General features: G+C 37.7%; 2 protein-coding genes across 2 annotated transcripts in view; one reads left to right on the top strand and one right to left on the bottom strand.

The window, feature by feature from the left end:
• eif2ak4 (eukaryotic translation initiation factor 2 alpha kinase 4) overlaps positions 1-18,866 on the top strand; it is a 66,578-nt gene extending 47,712 nt beyond the window's left edge. The window contains exons 35-39 of the mRNA XM_053509339.1: positions 6,503-6,606; positions 7,043-7,111; positions 13,081-13,125; positions 15,099-15,214; positions 18,138-18,866. Of these exons, the coding sequence (XP_053365314.1) occupies positions 6,503-6,606; positions 7,043-7,111; positions 13,081-13,125; positions 15,099-15,214; positions 18,138-18,195 (392 nt within the window). The 3' untranslated portion in view covers positions 18,196-18,866. The remainder of the gene's footprint in view (positions 1-6,502; positions 6,607-7,042; positions 7,112-13,080; positions 13,126-15,098; positions 15,215-18,137) is intronic.
• Positions 18,867-20,073: 1,207 nt separating this feature from the next.
• The window catches only part of LOC128535442 (cysteine-rich motor neuron 1 protein-like), a 57,479-nt gene continuing 55,514 nt past the window's right edge, over positions 20,074-22,038 (bottom strand). The window contains exon 15 of the mRNA XM_053509340.1: positions 20,074-21,821. Coding sequence (XP_053365315.1) covers positions 21,630-21,821 — 192 coding nt within the window. The 3' untranslated portion in view covers positions 20,074-21,629. The remainder of the gene's footprint in view (positions 21,822-22,038) is intronic.

A 22,038-nucleotide genomic window follows, 5' to 3' on the forward strand; every position in this document is an offset into this window, starting at 1 on the left:
AACATAGACCACACAAAGCTTAACAGGATTTTATTTTCCTTCAGGGCAAATCCAGCACTCTTTGTGTGTGTGTGTCTCATCCAAATATTTGCATACTAAACACTGGGAGCCTTAAAAGGCCAAACATAATGAGTAGAATTTATGAGCCTCTATTTTGCAGTTTTGTCCATAATAATCGACTGGCTCCTGTTATGTTTTTCTATATTATTGGAGTTAGTTTTTTCCACATGGTCATGTGGCAGAGGCTCTTTTAGTTCAACTATAGCACTTGTACGACTTCCTCATCATTAAGCCATCCTGTCCTTATAATATTCAAATTAATGCTTATGTTGTTGGTTTTACGGCTGCTCCCCTCGAGGGGTCGCCACAGGGGACCAAAGGTTTTACACTGGATGCCCTTCCTGACGCAACCCTTCCATTTTATCTGGGTCTGGTACTGCATCCAGTGACTGGGGTTTGGGCATTGGCTGGAAATTTAACCTGGGCCTTTCGAATAGCAGCCAGCATGTCCTCTGTAAATAGATGCATATAACTGAATAAAGGAAGAAAGGAAGGATGAATAAAAGTGGAAAGTTACCAAGGAAAGAATGAAAAAATAAATGAGAACAGATTAAATAAATGAGAGAGGACTTAAGGAAATGTAGGAAGATTGGAATGACACAATGAGTAATTTAATTGGTAAAGGAATTAATGAAGGAAGTACATCTACAGTGGTTATAGAAAACACCTTTAAAATAATCAGATTTTGTTGCTTTGCAGCCTGAAATGAAAACAAAGTTTTTGATTTATCCTGCTGTATATACTCGGTGCAACTTTTACCATTCAAGTGAAAGATGTAACACCAACATGTCAGAAAAAAAAGAATGAAAAAAAAATCACTCAGTTGGAAAAGGATAAAGCTAATCACCTTCTTAATGGCACACGGCACACAAAGCTGTGCACATCTTTCCTTTGCAATATTTGTCCAATCTTTTTTGTACAACTGACCAATTGTGGGCTGCTGTCTTCAAGTCATTGCATAGATTTTCAATCTGGTTTAAGTCTGGGCTCTGACTAGGCCATGCAAGGACATTTAGCTTTTCCTCCTTCAATCACTGTGTGTTCAGTTTTGCTGTGTGCTTTGAGTCATTGCATGTTGCATTCATGTTGCAAGGTAACATGGATGATGAGCTGTGTCAGATTTCCATTGCACATTTTGTTTGGTGTTGTGGCCAAATAATAAATTTTTAGTATTAATATTTATTTGACCATAACCCCTTTTTCCATTCGATCTCAGAATTTTCAAAGGTAGTATTTGCAAAGCTGAGTCGTGACTGGATGCAGTTTGTTAAATTTCTTTTTTATTGGACATATAATAAACAAGTTACATATACATAAATACATTGTACAATATATAGGGTATATTTATTTATACCCCTTCTCCCACCCCACACGCGAAAAACAACAACAAACAAACAACAAAAAAACAGCCAGTCAGCAGAAACAGAAATAAGGATTAAAAATAATAATAATAAATTACACATCAAACAAAAAAAGGAAGTATTAGAAACAGAGAATAAAAAAGAAATCATTTATTACAGGTCCAATTGATCTGCATCTATATTTTCAAAATGGCTTATAAATGGTTGCCAGACTTCATAAAATTCCTGAGTGGATCCCATCATAGAATAGCGAATCTTTTCTAGATGAATAAAATACAAGACCTCTTTAATCCAGTGATCACCCACTGGTGGCGACGACTCCTTCCACTTAAACAGGATCATTCTTCTAGCTCGGAGTGTTTGGAAGTGCCATTCCTCCTAACTCACTGGGCCTCTGTAGGATACTTTAATACTGTACATGGTTTTTGTTTATTCCAAATCTGACTTCTTAAGTTAAATTTAACTTATTAAAAAATTATTTTGTTAAAAAGATTGGAAGACGCTGAAATAGGTGAAGGAATTTTGGGAACAGATTCATTTTAATTGTGTTTATTCTTCCGCTCAAAGAGAGCAGTAGCAGGTCCCATCGTTTAACATCTAATTTTGTTTTGGAAAGTAGAACCTGGTAATCCTCCTTGTACAGATCGGCATGGTTATGTGTTACCCAAATCCCTAGATATTTGATTCTTTTGAGACTAATCTTAAAGGGGATTGAATTAGGAAACTGTGCTATATTGTTTTTAATTGGCATCATTTCACTTTTTTGTAGATTAACCTTGTAGCCAGATATTTCACCAAAGTCTTTCAGTAAATCCACAAGTTTTGGTAGGCTTTAAGGAGGATCAGATATGAAAAGCAGCATGTCATCAGCATAAAGGGAAACTTTGTGTTCCACACCCCGACGAGAGAGACCTTTAATATTGGCATTTTCCCTTACTGCAATAGCCAATGGTTTAATAGCCACAGCAAAGAGAAGGAGTGACAGATGGCATCCCTGTCTAGTACAGTACCACCCTGAAGTTTAAAGAAAGGAGATAGGTTGTTATTTGGCTGAACGGCAGCCAGTGGGGATGAGTATAGTACTTTTATCCATGACTTAAATTTAGGGTCGAAACCAAGTGTAAAAAAGAAAATCCCAATTCACTCGATCAAACTTTTTCTGCATCAAAGGTAATAACTGTTTCCAAATTGTCAGATAGAGATGGGTTATAGATAACATTCAACAGGCGCCTTGTTTTAAAAAAAAAAGAGTATCTGTTCTTTATAAAGCCTGTATGATCAGGTGAAATAACACAACGCATAACTTTCTCCAGACGGCGGGCCAAAACTTTTCTAATATTTTCGTATCTGTAATTAACAATGAAATTGGACGATATAAACTACAGTCAATAGGGTTCTTTTCTTTCTTTAAAATTAAGGAGATAACTGCTTGGCGCATATTTAGAGGTAATGATCTAGAAGAAAAGCTTTCTTTGAAAACTGACGCCAACAGAGGAGAGCTGATTTATTTTTAAAAGTTCTGAAGAATATCCGTGTGGTCCAGGTGATTTACCAGATTGCATACTTTGGATTGCTAGGGCTATTTCTGTATCAGATATAAACTCATCTAATTGTAATGCTGTATCTACAATAATTGTAGGAATACATACATTTAGAAAAAAGGCCTCTAATGTCAAAGTGTCAACAGATGAAGGAGCAGTATATAGTGCTTCATAATAGTGTAGGAAACAGCTATTGATTGTTAAATTATCAGTACACTTTATACTACGATCAGTTTTAATTTCGAGTATAGCTTGTTTAGCCGATCCCTGCCGCAACAGATTGGCCAACGGTCTACCCATTTTTTTTTTCCCGTGCTCATAAAATGAGGAGCGTGATTTTAAAACCAGATATTCTGCTTGTTTTGTCTAAATTAAATTATATCCTGCTTGTAATAGTAGGCGTTGTTTGAATATAGTCAAATCCAATCCAATTCCTTAATATTACCTGCTAATTTTGTAAATTGTTCGCTGCTCTTCTTATTTTGTTCTGCAGAAAATGATCTGCCCCCTTAGATATGCCTTTAAGGATTCCCAAACTGTTGAGGATGACATACCTGGAGTTTGGTTGACATTAAAAAAAAATATCTCTGATCTCAAAGCTCACAAACTTTTTATTTAAAAGAAGCAAGGAGTTAAATGTTAAAGGACGATAGTTAGATCCTGCACTAGGCATATGGATTGACAGAGTCAGTGGAGAGTGGTCTGATATCACTATGGCTTTATAATCCGAATCTGTTACAAGAGGAAGAATCCTTTTATCTAAAAAAAGTTAATCTGTGTGTGTGAAAGTATTATGCCCAAATACTTGCCCAACTACGATCATATAGCAGGCAGCAGTATCCGCATCTACAGTTGGTGCTACAAATGGTAGGTTTTTATTAATCAGAATAGCAGTCCCCCTCGCCTTTGAGTGGAAGTTGGAGTGATATACTTGTCCGATCCACCCCTCCCTTAATTTAGATTGGTCACATGTGCGTAAATAGGTCTCTTAAAGAAAAGCAATATCAGTTTTGAGGTGTTGCAAATGAATAAGGACTTTTTTTCCTTTTCGCAGGATGTTTAAGAGATTTAACATTCCAACTAAAGAAACTGATTACGACTAACAAACATCCATTAGCCAGTCTAGAAGGAACACCTATTTTTGTCATTAAAAGTTAATAGCAAAAGTGAAGCTGCAGATTTACAAAAAGTAGAATAGAGCCATAAAAAAAGAAAGCAAAAAGGAAAGAGAAAAAAGAAAAAGAGAGAGAAAGAAAATTTAAAAAGTACTGCTGACTGACCTGAACCCTAACCCAATCATCCATTAAAACCAGGTGATTAACCCAACCCACACGAACAAATCAGGCTCTCACTGCATCATCTTCTAAGCTTGGAACAAGTAAAATATATAAACGGGTCTTAACATTACCTAGTCAACATTATCCTTATTATGGTTATGAAACGGTAATTACAAATAACTTTGTACTGAAACTAAAACGGAAACTTTAAAATAATTACACTAACTTCTAATAAACCACTAAATTTTTTCCTGGTCAGTACCGTGTTTACCGTTCATGTGCCAATGATATGAAATATGAACCTCTCTCAGGAGTTAAGGACTGGCTTCTGCGAGAGTAATAACACTATGCTTAACATAGTGCATGGCTTTATCCGGATCTGTGAATATCCTCTCCCTTATAGGTGATACTGAGTCGCGCAGGTAAACAAAATGCTGAAGCGCACACCGTCCTGTCCTCATAAAAGTTTCCTAACCTCAGTAAATGCCGCCAAGCCTTGGCTATACTCTGAGTGTAATCGGGAACTATAGCTATTTGCTCCCCGGGACCTCGGGACTGGGACTGGCGCAGTACCTCCATACAGTCCTAATGGTAGTGTAACTTGGCAACAATGGTGCGGGGTTTCCCTCCTAGCTTCTTGGGGCCAGAACTCCTATATGAATGGTCAATAAGGAGGTCCTTGTCGGACTGCAGAACTTCGGTCAGTAATTTAGAAACAGACGTGGTGGAGCTTGACCCTGGTTCTTCCGGAACGGCCAGAATTCGAATGTTACATCTCCACATTTTAGCTCTTAGGTCGGTCATTTCTGCCTGCCGGCTCCTTATAGTAGTTTGCATTGAGACCAATTTATCCGATCATGTAGACAGTCCACCCTCCATGTCCTTCACAGAAGCCTTAATCTGGTCCATTTCTGCGTGGGTTGACGCAACGCAACTGGTGATTTCGGCCTTGAGTGTCAGTAGCTCACCCTTAATAGAGTTCAGTTCTTCGGTCCTCAATTCTTTAATTACGGTTAAAATGTCACTCTTAAGGGATATAAGAATTTGGGATTTGAGGTTTTCGACATCCCTTTTGTCCAATTTTGAGGTAGATGAAGTAGCGGCGCGGCTTGAGCTCGGCTCACTAATGGGGCTGAGGGCCAAGGATGTGCTGGGCCTAGTGCTGGATGATCCGCTGCATTTGTATTTTTTTAAGCTTGCAGCCATAGCCGACAACATATGTATTAAACTTGTCACTAAGTTATGATTACGTATTGCAGACCAGTTACTGAAATAAACTAGAAATTAAAAAAAGGATTTTAACATATTAAATGTTATTATTCAGCGAGAGCCCGACAAAACACAGCCTACTCCATAAAAGGCACACATTGACCGTTTTTTGTCATAATTTTTTGCAACTGCTTCAGAGTTTCTGTAGGCCTCTTAGTAGCCTCTCTGACCAGTTGTCTCCTGACTCTTTAGGGTGCAGCGATGTCCTGATCCAGGGGTCAGGGTGTGTTGTATTAAATACCTTTCACTTCTTAATAATAGACTTCACTGTGTATCTAGGCAGTGATAAAGCCCTTGAAGTTTTTTGTTTCCATCTTCTGACTTGTGCCTGTGCAGAACTTTATTCCATAGGTCTTTTGACAATGCCTCGCCACCCATAGTTGATTGTTGGCTTCAGTTGCACTACCAGGGACTAAGATGCTCCAGTTTTTCACGCTAAGCCAATCAAAATGATCACAGCTGATTACAGTTGAAAGTCAAATGGCCTTGTGTGCCATTGAGAAGGTAATTAGTTTAACATGATTGAGTTTACAAGTCATTTTTATGAGGTGATCCTTTTCCAAATCAGTGATTCTGTTTTTTCTGTCATGTTGGTGTTATCACTTGGATGTTAAAAGTTAGACTAAATAAATGCAAGCTGCAAAGCAACAAAAGTTATTTTAAAGGGTGGTTTCTCTTCTATACCCACTATAAATAAATGAATGAATAAATAAATAAAGGTAAGAATGACTGAGAAAAATAATTAGGGAAAGAATGAAGAAGTAAATGAGGACTGAATAGATAAATGAGGGAATTATGGAAATGTAGGAAGATTGGAATGATGGTGAATAAATGAATTAATGGCAGAATACATGGAGGATGAAAATGTAGGAAGCTGGGATTAGATGAAGAATTGAGGAAATTTATGAAGGAAGAAATAAAAGAAAAAAACATCCTAGATAAGGCCACTGACATCTACTTGTTCATGAACAAAAAAATGTATGTTGTGTGTTAGGGGCATCAGAGCAGCACGGAGGAGGCACACCAATGAACATGAATGTAAACCTAGTTACACCAGACAAGGTTTCAGCCAGCGCACGACGACGCTATGAGACACAGGTATGAAATTTCACTGAAATCACAAGACAACAAAATGTCTTAGATGTTACTGCAGGGCTTTATTTTTGAGGGGCATTCAAATCAAACCAGGACTTTCTATTGTGCAGAATAACTGAACACCCTCTATTTAGCTATATAATTCCCTGCTGCACTAATGCAATTTCAACGGTGCTTGGATGCAGAATTAAAGCATACTTTGGCATAGCTGCCTTCAGCAAGGGGTTAGGGAGTGAAAAGTGTTCTCTGACGACTTTCCCATCACAGACCCCCCAGTGCAGGCGATGTATTACTGAACTTCTCCTGATCCTTAAGTGAGAGGGACAGCGTTGAACACTCCTTGCTGCATGTCTAATACACGACAATGAAAAGCCTGCCTCCTGTATTCATGTGTTTATTGTGATTATGGGGGAAATGTTTGCTTTCTCTGCACTTTCAGATACAAACCAGATTGCAGAATCTTGGCAGCAATTTGCAGAACAAGAGTAATGACATCGAGGTGCTGGCTGTAAGTGTAAATGTTTTTCTCCTTTCTCTCACTTTATATGCGTCAGGTTTTCTTTTATCTCAGGTTTCGTTTATTTTATTTTTTGAATTGGGTGGATTAGGTCATCAACTAGTAAAACATAGGTCATCTCAATTTAGGTCATCTCAGTAAAAGGTTTGTTCATGTATACAGTGATGGCTAATAGTATTAAGACAACATATATCATGTATTATTTATTATAACCAACACCTTTACACCGAACTTTCAGTTTCACAGCATATGATACAGTATGAGCACAAATCAACCCCTGATATATCTATCTGATGGGGATGGGTTCTTCCTTTTGTCATCTCAGGAAGATTTACCTTTCCACCTCCACCTCATCAGGAGCAAACTGCTAATGATAATTTATACACATTTTCTCAGAACTTGCTTCCATATTTTTTTGATCATGTAAAACTGCTTTATGAGACATTTTTAAAAGTGCTATATAAATCAAATTGGATTGAATTAATTTGAATTGAATTATTATAGAGTAGTTCTCCCTGTACACAAAACGGTTGATGTTCATTAATTAGTTCTTGCCTATCTGGCTGAAGAGATGTGCTTATTAAAGTAAGGTCTAGTTAACAGATGTAACGAATATTTTTTGTTATGTCGTGACTTTTACTATGCTTTCTGAAGCTGGGGTGTCTTTCTGCGAAAAAGAAAAAAGGGAAATGAACTGCAAACTTTTGTGGCAAATTTCTGTACCTTCAGTAAGCAATTAACCAGGCTGTTGCTGTATTTCATTGCTTATAATAATTTTTTTTTCATTATTTTAAACTTTGCATTTAAATATGGAAAAAAAGTTAAATGGAATTGAAAAATGTAGGTAATCCCTTAAACTACCCAGAAAAAGGGGAAGTTTTGGTTTTTAAAAATGATGTATAAGCTCTACAAGTTTTCCTGCTCTGCACAGTTGTTGACTGAAACTTGATGACAATGTAAGTAATTGGGACCAAATTCCACAGCCCTTGTTCAGTTTAAAAATGCTTTTTAAAGATCAGCTGAAACTCGTACAAAGCTTCTGCAGTCCCACTGAGCTAAATCAAATTGGTATCTTTTAAAGTTCTGGTGTATTTAGTACATTCATTGTAATTGAACTTAATTATATCTCAATTTAACTTAATTATAACTCGATTTATCTTAATTATAACTCAATTTTGCTCAGTGGGACGGCAGAAGCTTCATATGAGCCTCAGCTGTTACTTTAAATTGCAGTTTTGAACTTTACGAGGGTAGTGGAATTTGGCCCCAAATACTTGCATTGTTCTGGGTGACAGGCTTCAAGGTCAGTGTGAAGAGCAGGAAATTTTATAACAACCAAAACAGTGTTTAATATTCACCAAACATTCAGTGAGGAATGCAGAACATTCTGTAAAAAGATCTGTGGAAAAACCTTCTCAAAACTTTTATTCCTTATGATTTCATTTTTAGATGATGACATTTATTATTAGTAATTATAATTGTATTAGCATTGTCCTGATCTGTTCTTTTTTTATCATCAAATAACGAATCTTAGGAAAATGTGTGTACGTGTCATTGTCTGGTAAGTAAGTAGTTATAGTGGAGCGAAAAAGGATTTAGTCAGCCACCAATTGCGCAAGTCCTCCCACTTAAAAAGATGAGAGAGGTCTGTAATTTTCATCATACTGTAGGTATACCTCAACTATGAGAAACAAAATGAGAAAAAAAATCCTGAAAATCGCATTGTAGAATAAAAAATATATATTTTTTGCAAATTATGGTGGAAAATGAGTATTTGGTCAATAACAAAATTTCATCACAATACGTTGTTATATACCCTTTGTTGGCAATGATGGAGGTCAAACTTTTTCTGGAAGTCTTCACAAGGTTTTCACACAGTGTTGCTGGTATTTTGGCCCATTCCTCCATGCAGGATTGGCCCATTCCTCCTAGAGCAGTGATGTTTTTTTTCAACTCCCTCCAAAGATTTTCTATGGGGTTGAAATCTGGAAACTGGCTAGGCCACTCCAGGACCTTGAAAGCCACTCCAACGTTGCCCTAGTGGTGTGTTTGGGATCATTGTCATGCGGAAAGACCCAGTCACGTTTCATCTTTAATGCCCTTGCTGATGGAAGAAGGTTTCCTTCAAAATCTCACGATACATGGCGCCATTCATTCTCTCCTTTACATGGATCAGTCGTCCTGGTCCCTTTGCAAAAAAACAGCCCCAAAGCATGATGTTTCCACCCCCATGCTTTACAGTAGGTACAGTATGGTGTTCTTTGGATGCAACTCAGTATTCTTTCCATATGACATTCTCCCAGTCCTCTTCTGGATCATCCAAATGCTTTCTAGCAAACTTTAGACGGACCTGGACATGTACAGGCTTAAGCAGAGTGGACACGTCTGGCACTGCAGGATTTGAGTCCCTTGCGGCGCAGTGTATTACTGATGGTAGGATTTGTTACTTTGGTCCCAGCTCTCTGCAGGTCATTCACTAGGTCCCCCCATATTTTTGCTTACAGTTCTTGTGATCATTTTGTTTCCACGGGGTGTCCCCACGGGGTGAATCTTACCTATTGCAGATTCAGTCTTCCCAGCCTGGTGCAGGTCTACAATTTTCTGGTGTCCTTTGACGGCTCTTTGTTCTTGGCCATAGTGAAGTTTGGAGTGTGTCTGAGGTTGTGGACAGGTGTCTTTTATACTGATAACGAGTTCAAACAGATGCCATTAATACAGGTAACAAGTGGAGGACAAAGGAGCCTCTTAAAGAAGAAGTTACAGGTCTGTGAGAGCCAGAAATCTTGCTTGTTTGTACAGTAGGTGACCAAATACTTATTTTACTGAGGAATTTACCAATTAGTTTATTAAAAATCCTACAATGTGATTTTCTAAAATTTCTTTTTCTTTTTTTTTCTCTCATAGTTGAGGTATACCTATAATGATGATTACAGGCCTCTCTCATCTTTGTGAAGTGGAAGAACTTGCACAATTGGTGGCTGACTAAATCCTTTTTTGCCCCACTGTATGTTTAATAGTGGTGCACCAAAATTGTTTGCCTTATAATCAAAGGATGAAGTTGCCAGTTTTAAAAGCATAAGTCATTAGATGAACTGACAGAAGTTTATAATCATAATTGCCGTTAAAAAATCTTCCCACCACGATCTGAATTGCTTTCATATTTTGATTAACTGTGGTTTTATGGCCAATTTAATTTAAAGTATTTACTCTACAAGGTTCAAAGCATTCAGTTTGCCCAGGCTACATTGTCCAAACATGTTTAATTGCAGACCTTTTGATGTTCACTAATGCTGCATTCAGCTGGAGGTTGCGACTTGTAGCTTCCAGCCTCCTACTAGGGAATAGTCAACCAGAAGTAGTCCTTTCTGCTACAAGTTAGCAGTTAATTGAGTGACATCAGATCAAACAAAGTAGAACTGCTTTACCTTGAGTAAAATGAATGTGCCAGTAGGTGCTTTAGATTCATCAACATAAAGAAACATTATGCACCGACTGCACAGTTTACTAATGTACATCAGTCATCACATTAAGCTAAAACAAAATATGAATATGAATTTTTTTCCTACTTCGTAGGAGTAAGGTTTTGAGAATGTTTTTTTTTTTTTTTAACAAAATGCATTTCAGTCACAATAGTGGAAATTTCATGAATTGTTTTATTCTGAATTTCCACTGACAAGCTGCAAGTCAAACCCAGCATATACACTGGCTAAAATAAGCTGACATTTTAGAAGGGTCAAATTATTGGGCTGCATCAAGCAGAAAACAACTAAGGAAATTTGAAATTACTGGAACTGGGTTATCAACCCGTCAACACATCATCACAACTGCAAGTGATAGTGCTGAACCTTCTACTTTGTGGAGGAAATGTGGTAAAAAAATAAATAAATCATGAATGGAGATCAACAGTAAAAAGCTGTTATCTAAATAGCTGTTTTAGTGTTAATGGTGAAATTATGACAATTTCCATACACACAATGTGATGAGAACTCAGACAGTAGCATTGGACTAAACAGCTGTGTCGCTATAGACTAAACCATTTGTTAATGAGACTTATCAGAAAGAAGGCCTGAATTAGCTGGGAAACATGAAGATTGGAAAAGTAGAGATGTTCATGAAGTGATGCACCAATCATGCATAGTGTCTTCTGTACAAACCCCTGGCAGCAGTGCTATTGCCTGGGTTCGCTTTATTTGGTCAGGTGTAGGCTCAACAAGGTTATTTAGCAAATAAGTTGTCCTATCTATCTGTATTCTCTGCAGAATTCTAGTATTTGTTTTACAACACTGCTGTACAACAAATGTGTAGTATGGAGTTTTATAACACGGTTAGTCCTGGTCAGTGATGGACGATGTGGAATAAAAAAAAAATAGTGAAATCCTGTATAGTACTTGGGTAAAAGTAGAGATCCTCTAGGTAAAATTACTCTAGTAAGAGTAGAAGTCACTTACAATTACACTTGAATAAAATTACAGAAGTCGACATCAAATGTGTCTAAGTATGTTAAAGTACTGTTTTATTATGGCTTTAATGTAATATTATTAATGTACTTAGATTCTTCCTTAATCTATTCATTGAAAAGGCTCTTATGTCAGTCAGGACACAGATCTGTTAGTATAAATCTGATGCTGATAAACATTATGATGAATAGTCAACATGAAGATGAGTCATTTCTATTAGGAAGAGCTGAGGCTCGATAAAATAAAAGAATTTGAGCACAGCCAAACCTTAATTTTAACATTAGTTATTCATGCTTTCTCAAGACTAATATACTGTATTTTTATACTACAGTATATATTTTTATCGATCACAGATATCATTCACCCTCCTTTGGTTAATATAAGTCAATGATCCAAGTGTTTGATGTGTAATAAATGTAAAGTACACATGTAGATATTGGACTGTTTCATAATTAAGTAGAGGTTATGATCACAGCCAATGAAAGGTGAATTTGTAGAGATGCCAATCTCAATTGGTTAAAGTAGCAAGAATTCCACTCCACTTGCTAAACATTTTTGTCCAAATCGTCGAAATAGATTTTATTTAAACCAGAAAATGGATGAAGTGATTACTAGCTCCAGCCTGCGTTGCTGCTGTTGCATTGGGTTGTAATGTAGTAACGCTTTGCCTTTAGAGTTTCCCATTCACTTGGTAACTAGCCATGCACACGAGATAATTGTGGTTACGACAAATTAATTCAAAACATGTACCGAAGGAAAAAAAATTGGGCTGCAAGCTAACATTAGATTACCATTAATGAAAATGACCACTACCACGGACAGGGCTTTACGTCTATGTTTCTCAGATTTAACTGAGAATTTTAGAAGCAGACAGAGAAAGTGTTGGAAATGAACATCTCCTTCAAATATCTTTCGAAATCTTTCCAAGAAAGCCATGGGTGTTGAAGTGACGAGTTAGAGCCAAGACTTTTCAGGCAGTTTCCCAGCTGCTCAGTATTGTTGCCCTGATTTTGAATTATACAGTTCTGTGTTCACTTTGTAGATCTAACAGGTTAATCAATAGGTTAAAGTAAATCACCCCAAATAGGTTGTTTCCACCCATGAGTAAGAAGTAACTATAGAGTCGGAAGTCAGATATGTTACTTTAAAAAACAAAATTCCCCCGAAGGAAATACTTGGGTAAAGTACAAAAACATGCACTTAAGTAAAGTAACAAATTACATTTGCTTCGTTACTGTCCACCTCTGGTCCTGGTATGTTATAGAGCACATGTGTACTACAGGATCATGTTTAACCTACCTGGTCTATACAGTACCTAATTTCTGCTCAGTGGAACCTGGCTGACCTTTTGCCTGTGGTGAGACATCTAAAAGATACTTTGGGAACTTCCTGTGAACTGGTACAGTGTTGTTGGTATGCGGACAGTGTGTTGTATACACAGCACATTCTAGATAAGACTCCATTGTGTCTGCGAAAGTAACATTGTTTCCCCTTCACTTCCAGGTTGACTTGCCCAAGGAAACCCTCATCAACTTCCTGTCTCTCGAGGTTTGTATCCGCTAGTCATTCTAACAAACTGTTGCAAGTTAATAAACTGAATTCCATCAGAACAGAGTGGGAGGGTGGGAAAGGCTTTGGTGACACATAAACAGGAAAAAGGGGGATCCTGTCTGGTACACAGAGTATACATGTAACCTGGCTTGGAGGTCTCTCTGCATTCTTAGTGTGAGGGGAAACCCTGTGCTCTAGTTGCTTTTCTATTCTATTCTCATCACTGATGGAGCCACATGAGGAATAGGAAAAAGATGAAGTTTATGTGGCTGCCAGAGTTGGGTGGTGGAAAAGAATCCCCCGGCCTTTGTTTGAATAAGAAAAAAAAGTCAGCCTTATGGTGTAAGCCGTAAGAAATACTGTATAAGTCCAGATGAGAAATGTAACTGACGCAGGCTGACGTAGAACACCGAATGAATGGATGTCCTGTCCTCAAAAATGCACAGAACAGTGAGGCATAGGAAAGTATAAAAAGAGACCAAGCGGGTTTAAAGTACAAAACAATACACTATGATCAACCCTATACCTACGGGAAACAGGGCTGAAGGTGACTAAATGCACACTCTTATAAAAACACCACACCTCATTTATTACCATTTTGTGTAAACATGTCCTTATGTTACTGAGGTGTTCGTGAATAGTTATGTCTAGGGTTAAATGTATCCGCACTCATGCTTTTATACATCTTGGACTGTACTTTAACATTTTGTATAATGGATGAATTTATCCAGAACTATTGTTGGTTTTAATAGTTTGCAATTATTCCATTACGCTTGCAGGTATTTTATACGCACTTACCAACCACTTTATTAGGAACACTATACAGTATAGACTCCCTTCCCCTTCTTCATTTCTAATAGCTTCGTGAAATGGATTCCACAATATTTTTGGAAAAATGAGATTTATGGTCCATGTTGAAATGATTGCGTTGCAAAATTGCTGCAAAATTGCTGCAGAGCGACTCGCACATTCTACATATCCCAAAAGTGCCATTGCATTCTGTTGTAATGAACTCATTTTCGTGGTCATGGAACCACTTTTGAGATGACTTGCGCTTTGTGAAATTGCCATTATTATGCTGGACCATTGTAAGATGGGAAAATTGGGACCATTAAGTGATGCACTTGGCCAGCAGAATTACTCAGATATGTACCAGTGAAAATATTCCTTGCCTCATTAGACCACCGTCACCAATTAGCATTTTTAAAATCCTTTAAAATGTCCAGGTTTGGTAAGGCCACTTAAGTATTTGGTGTCCACTGTAGCCACAGATTCCATGTTTTGTAAAGTCAGATCTCCGGTGTCATCATCTGCTGGTATATCCCCGATACCTCATAGTTTCACATTTACTTTTCTGCTCACAGTGGTTGTAAAGCGTTGTTATTTGGATTACCAATGATTGGGGATTTTATATATCTAACCTGTCTGACCATTTTCTAATCTTTTCAATTGACAGTGCACTTCCTCTTTCAGAACAACTGCTTGTTGAATATACTTTTTGTGCACTATTTGTTAACATCAGGGACTGTTGTGTGAACATCCTAAAGCAACAGTTTTGTTAATAATTGGACCAGCCTCAAAAACATACCACAATCAGAGCCACATTTTACCCTAGTTCTGATGTTTAATGTGAGCATTAAATGTAGCTCTTGACCTTCATCTGACCAGGATTTTTGCATGATTGACTCATTGTATAATTGCATAAATGAGCAGCCACTGTATATACTGTACAGTTATTTATATTATATTATATTATATTATTATACAGTTTATTTATATATTTATAAAATTTTAAATGAGCGGTATTTTACATTTCTGAAAAGAAACCTGCCAGATCGAATGGGTGGTTTTGACCACATTACACAGTGTTTGAATACAATTAATGATGCAATGAAATTGATGTATTGCTAACATCTTTGCTGAAACTATTTTTAATCAATTAATAAATCGACCTCTGCTCTTTTTAACAGTTTGATGGAGAAGAGCAGTTCAATGTCAGTGTTAAACAATTATTGTCACACCTGCCCAAGCAGCGCTATCTCAAGTCCATCTGCGAGGAGATCCACCGTTTCAAAATGATTAAAAGGTAAAACTGTTGAAAGTTTGTTTATTTATTTATTTATTTATTTTGTATGAGAGTCATCATTCTGCAATTCACTCACTCACCTCCTGTAACTGCTTTCTCTTGGTCATGTGTCGTAAAGTCCCAAAGTATATCATGATAACACTGGGCATGAGGCTGCAATACTCTTTAAATGGGACGCCATTCTGTCACTGGGTATCGCACACACACATTTGACCAAATTATTCAGGTCCACCCACTGTACTTAGGTTTATGAGATGTAGGAGGAAAACTCAAGAATTAAGAGGAGACCTGCACAGGGAGATTATGCACATGGCTTCATCTGAAGTTTGAACTCATTTAAACAAACTTGTACTTGTATGACATTTAAAATTTTGTTTTTCACTATTGAGTGCACTAATGCATTAAATAGAATTGTATGATTTGTAAGGGTCACTAGTCAGATGCTTAGTTCCAGACTCAAAGTCAAATAGTCCACTCCGGGAGAACCACAACCTTAGTAAGCTGCCAAGCTGATTCTGTTGCGCTTTTTCAGTGTATTGCATTTGTTTTGGTTTTGGATTAATTTATCCAACAGGCACCAAAATTTATACCAGATCAGCCATAACAATAAAACCACCGGGCTAATATTGTGTACTTCATGCTTGTGTCATTAAAACTTTAAGGCTTGGACTTTACAAGACCTCTGAAGGTGTGCTGTGGTATCTGGCACCAAGATGTTAGCAGTAGATTATTTAAGTCCTGTAAGCTGGTCTTGTTTGTCCAGCCTATCCCACAGATGGTTGGTCAGTTTGGGATCTGGGGAATTTAGAGGTCAAGTTAACAACTTGAACTCTTTGTCATGCTCCTCAAAACATTCCTGAACAATGTTTGCAGTATGACAGGGCACATTCATCTGTGGACAGAGGTCATTGCCATTACACAATACCATTGGCATGAAGGGATGTGCTTGGTCTGTAACATTGTTTGGGTAGGTGCTGCGTATCATGTAGTGATAGCTACATGAATGCCAGGACCCAGAGTTTCCCATCAGAACATTGCCATGAGCAACACACTGTCTCCATCAGCTTGCCATCATCACATTTTGCATCCTGGTGCCATCTCAAGATGCCCGTTCTTTCACATGATGTAACAGTAATGCATGAGACTAGGTGACCACCTTCAATCACTCATTTTCTATCCATTTCTGCTATATATGTATTCATTGAAGGTACTTTTGGTTGGTCACCCAGGTCACCATGGGCATTCTGTCAAGTTTTTGGCTACACAGGCCCATACCCTAGAAGCTGCAATAAGTTTCTGAAAGGTTCTGTAACCATTCTCACACAGTCAACATCAATAAATTGTGTCACTGCATATCAAGACCAATCCTCTAGCATCACAGTTTGTCCCTTGTCAGAGTCACTCTGGTCCGTATGCATACCCTCTGTTCTCTACTTCCAACACATCAACTTAAAGAGCTGACCGACTGCACAATAACTCGGTGACTGTGTGATGACTGAAACCTACAGTATGGACATGATCCAATACTGAGTTTTCTCCCTGAAGAAGTCTTGTCTTCAAAGCATGCTCTCATTGCTTTAAGGGTCAGGTGACTGATGTGGCCAGTAAAGAATACCCCATGTCTTTCCCTTGAGAAACTCTTGGGTAGCGTTTGCTGTACTGTATGTTTTGGGTCATTATTCATCTGCAATATGAAGTGGCACCCTATTGTTTTTTTTGGCAGAATCTGAACAGAGAGTATGGCCCCTCAGACGCTTCAGAATTCATCCCGCTACTTTTATCAGCAATCAGGTCATCAGTAAACACCAATGACTCAGTTCTGTTGGCAGCCATCCACGCCTATGCCATCACACTGCCTCCACCACTGTCTTAACAGATGATGTGATATTCTTTGGATTATGAGCTGTTGTTTTTATTTTCCATACTTTTCTTCTTTCTTGCATAAGTTAATCTTGGTTTTCTCAGTCCAAAGAATCTTTTTTTCTGGCAAAGTCTAATCTGGCCTTTCTGTTCTTGAGTGTTACCAGAGGTGGGCACATTGCTTTGTATTTACTGCATAAAGTTTCTCTTGGCTGTATACAGTACTTTGACAATGACAGTTGTACCTTCCCAAAACTGTTCTTGTCTTGGTTAAACGTCGTAAACGTTAAACGTTCTTCTTTCCCATGGACAGAAGTCTGCGGTCATGCACTTCAGTTGTCTTCTGTGGTCTTTCAGGCCTTTTGCTGTCGCTGATCTTGCCAGTTAATTCCGACTTAAGAATGCTCACAATGTTTTTATCATCTGTCTGGTGGGTTAATTTTGTTTATTTTGTTTTTTTCAGCATAATGATGGCTTTACTTGCATAGACACTTCTATGGACCTCATGTTAAGAGTTGGAGTGAACAGCTACAACGCTCAGAACCACCACCAAGCCTTTTATCTGTTTAATTAGAAACAGCGCCACACCTGGCCATCCAACTGCTTGTCAGTTGTTTGTCCAATAATTTGTGAGCGACCAAAAATGTGTGTTTTAAATTTGGCTGTAATTCTTAAATGGTTAATGCCACACTTTTTTCAAATGCCTTGATTTAAAGCTGAAATTTGCTCACATTCTGAGTGTTGTGGCTTATGACTTATGACTTATCATTCAAGTATTTATAAACCTGATCGTATAAAGGCTTTCTCCACACTTGTACAGAAGTTTATAACCACAAATATTTCGGTTTTCTAGCAGGCAGCATTAAAAAAGGCTGGCACCTCTTGTTAAGCAGAACAGTTGTTTCTTCATATAAAGAGAATTGAAATGCCTGCCAAATACTGTTATAGATATTTTGCCATCAAGACTATGTGAAACACAAAACTACATGAAAAAAAGGTTTTATTGAAATCGTAATTGGTTAAAATTGAGATTTTTAGAATCTGATTGTATTTTCCTTTGCAGGGTTGCTGTCGTGGTCTTATACAGTTACAGAGATGACTACTACAAGATTCTTCTCTGAACTGGACATCATTCATCATTTTAAGACAATTTATATTGAAGGACTGAAATTAAGTATGTTCTTGATTTGGATTTGTACGGGGTGTTCTTTTTGTATTGCTGACGGTTGCAGTTTACATCCCTGCCAAAGGTACAAATTGTTTATTGTTATGGGGTCCAGGAATTATTAGCAGCTTTAAGCCTCTGCATCATATAATTCCCCAGTCTGAATTCTGTCCATAGCGAAATCGATCTTTATTTTCCAAAACAGGAAACTGTTTGAGTATTTGAAAAGTGTTAACACTTGATATTATGTAAATGCAGAAACAAATGCATTAAAACATGTATTTTTCCTTACAAAAATGCTTTCCCTTTTTTAAATGTGTATATACTGTAAGCAGAGCAGTGTGAAATGTACCGAAACAAATCTCTACAGTTCATGCTTCAGTAAGTGGCATTTACTGAGGCTGGGGTTTATGGATCGACGTATATCTCCATCTTGCAAATTAAAGTGTCAAAATCAAACCTTAGGGGTTTTGTTAGTGGTAACAGGAGTAATAAAACTGCTTGAAATAGATCACACAATATCTTTATTCCTTTTCCAAAAAAGCAGATAGAAATGGACATGGTTTATAAAATCAAAAAAATGTACAGCAGCTTTGGCTAATATGGTTTCTGTCAACATCCAAACAACACAGATTTCTTGCTACTCATACTATAGTTCAGTATTAATAAATAAACTGTTTGAAAAAATAAATAAAGTACTCTTCATCTATGGATTATCTACCTTTTTACATTTAAGAAATACAACCCTAGAATGGCCATTATTATCATTTAAAGCCAACAACTATTAAAATGATCGGAAATTGTTCTTGCTTCAGTTTTTACCCCCTCTCACATTATTATTTTTTATACCCCCTGTTGCAACACTTCTTATGGAAAAAGGAAAATACGAGCAACAAAAAACAAGCCAAATTGTTCTGAGTGTATTGTGTAATACGTTTGGGCTTTGAGCTTTACTTTACTTTTGGAAGTGAAACCCAAAACCCAAATAGAAACACTGTTTACTGAAGCGGTTTACCATCCTGATAGAAATGTCCAATCCCTGCCTATGCATCAGTCTTTCCTGGAATATTTTGCAACTTCTTAGAAATTCTTAGTAATTATAATTGCATAATAATTCTGTAGACATTGTTATTCCTTACAGTTATTTTGATAAATTGTTCATTATTACAACAGGCACAAAGGCACAAACAAGTAAGCGTTCTCATCTAGTTTTGAAATTTGAATGTCTTGTATGCTACAGGAGGGGGAAAGAACAGGTTCTGGCACACAGATGAAAGCAAGGATAAAGTCAGAATTCTCCAAGTTCATTATCAGTGTAGTATTTGACTGAAAAATTATTATTAATATCATAATCATCATTGGATTACCAGATGCTTAGGATGTTTTTAACTAGACGCTAACCCTCAAAGGTTTATGTTGGAATGGCTTTTTCTTCTAGGTTCCACCGTCCTTACTACTTAAGGAAGCCTTAATAGAAATCATAAACATCACTAAGACTACAATTAATACAATTAGAAGTTTAAAAAAACAACAAATTACTGAATATCCATTCTTACAGCGCACTGATGATTTAGATCCTCACCAACACCTTTATCAGGAGCATTGGTACTGTACACCCAGTCATTCATGCAATCTTTTAATTTGCTGTGGTAGTTTTAATGTGGTTGACAAGATTTAGTCTATGTTTTACATCAAACATTAGAACGGAGGTGTGGTAAGGGTGTGATCATATTGAATTTGACTATAATATTGTATATTTGGTCCAGGTACGCTGGTTAAAGAACTTCAGAAACTGCTGATCTGGAGTTTTCGCAGAGTAGTGTTAAAAAAAAAAGCTCATGAGAGTGGCAGTTTCACCTCGTCAGCAAAAACACCTTGTTGATGAAAGCGGTCAGATGAAACTGGCCAAACTTGTTCAAGCTTACAGGAAGCCTACTTTCACTCAAATAACCAAACAACTGTGGTAGTCAGAAATGTACATCAATATGTATGAAGCCGCAGATGACCATACTGGGTTCCACTCCTGTATCCTCAATATGTGCTTTTCAGGAGTGCACTGCCGTTCCACTATCAGAAGAGACGTGACGTTTAATACAACAGCGTCAGCATTTAGGGTAACGTATAACGTGCGTCTCGTGGCTGTCTTTACATCAGAGCTTACATGTCAGAGCTTTGATGACCTTACCAGTGATAGATGATTTGTAAGATTTGTATGGTGGTTTTCCTACCATACTTCTTAAGGCGACACGGTGGCTCAGTGGTTAGCACTGTCGCCTTTCAGATCCAGGGTCCAGGTTCATAGGGTTTGCATGTTCTCCCCATGCTTGGTGGGTTTCCTCCCAAAGACATGCAGGTTAGGCTAACTGGTGTGTTCAAAATTGCCCAATAGTGTGTGAGTTTTTGTACGAGTGTGCCTTGCGATGGATTGGCACACTCATTTTGAATTTGATTGTAAAATAAATGAGTGGCACTGCTGATCAGTCTCGATCTCAGCTGATTTGACACAGCTCTCCTCACAGCACACCTGAAATACAACAATGGCCCAGTATTTTCGCCTTGAACAGGCGGTGTGAAGGGGGCTTAAGGCTACAGTGAGTAGAGGCTCAGTGTCAACTGACAGCTGAAATTTGTAAAAAGATCACGCTATGGCTTTCTAATCTTCAACAAAATCTCAAGAGATCAGCAGTTTTTGAAATACTGAAACACATCACTCCCTGACCCCTAATTTAACTGATGCTCCTGACTTGTATCTTCATGGTTTTATGCCATGGCTTTTTGGATTAGTTGCATGTTGCAAGTCTTTTGAGTAAAATGGCTCAGGAATGTTGTTCAATCATAGTAAATGCTATTCTGTTCATTTTATACTTCCAAAGTCCACGCAGGAAACAGCCAATAACTTCGATTTTGGGTCATTGTACATCATACCCAGTTAAGTTATGCCTGAGCAAACTCAAACCTTGGTTGTACACTTTTAAGCATAAAGCATTATAAAGCATAGATCCAAATGAGTAAATTGGAATTGTATTTTGATTCGGAAGTCTGTAGCATTGTTCAGTTAAAGTTTTCAGAAACTCAATCCCAGCATCTCTCCATAGTGGACTGGTATAGCCTGAAGTTGCTTTCTTCTCCTATTGCTCCTGAGAGCTATGGGTAGAATTTTTTTTTAACTCCAAAAATGAGCAAGGATGGGAAAAAACATCAATATAATAAACTAAGATGCAGGGTTTCACAATACTTTTTTTTTTTCCTCCACCGGACACCAAAGTTCCTTCTTGAAGGAAGACAGAAGAATCCTTGGCATGTGGTACGAGTTGCTCTGTGAGCTCCACGGATGTGTATGAAACCGATAGAGATGAAAAAGAAAATATCCAGTAGTCCCAGCAGTAGGTCTTAACGCTGGTCTCTCATGTGTCCGTTGCTCAGTTTGGCCCGTGGGATGTTGATCCGCTCTCCATAGGGAGAACTCGCGCATGGCGAGAAGGTCATGCTGCAGTCGTTCTTCACACTCTGGAGCTTGTTCTCCTTGGACGGCTCTGCGTATACTACAGAGCTCTTGTTCATGTGTTTTTTGAGGATCACGGTCTGTGGAGGAATAGAAAAGTAACCAAAGGGCTTCATTAAGGAACAATGCTCACCTGCAGCTTAATGAAAAAATCCTGCAAGGTTTTTAGCTTAAATGTGTCTAGTGATAAGAGTGATGTTAAATTGCTTCTAATAAATCCATTCACAGCTGCACAAATGACATGTATTCATAAATAACACACATTCCAGGTCATTCTCCATCTATAAAAAATACACT

This window comes from Clarias gariepinus, chromosome 13 (genome assembly GCF_024256425.1).
Source record: "Clarias gariepinus isolate MV-2021 ecotype Netherlands chromosome 13, CGAR_prim_01v2, whole genome shotgun sequence".
Classification (NCBI taxonomy): domain Eukaryota; kingdom Metazoa; phylum Chordata; class Actinopteri; order Siluriformes; family Clariidae; genus Clarias; species Clarias gariepinus.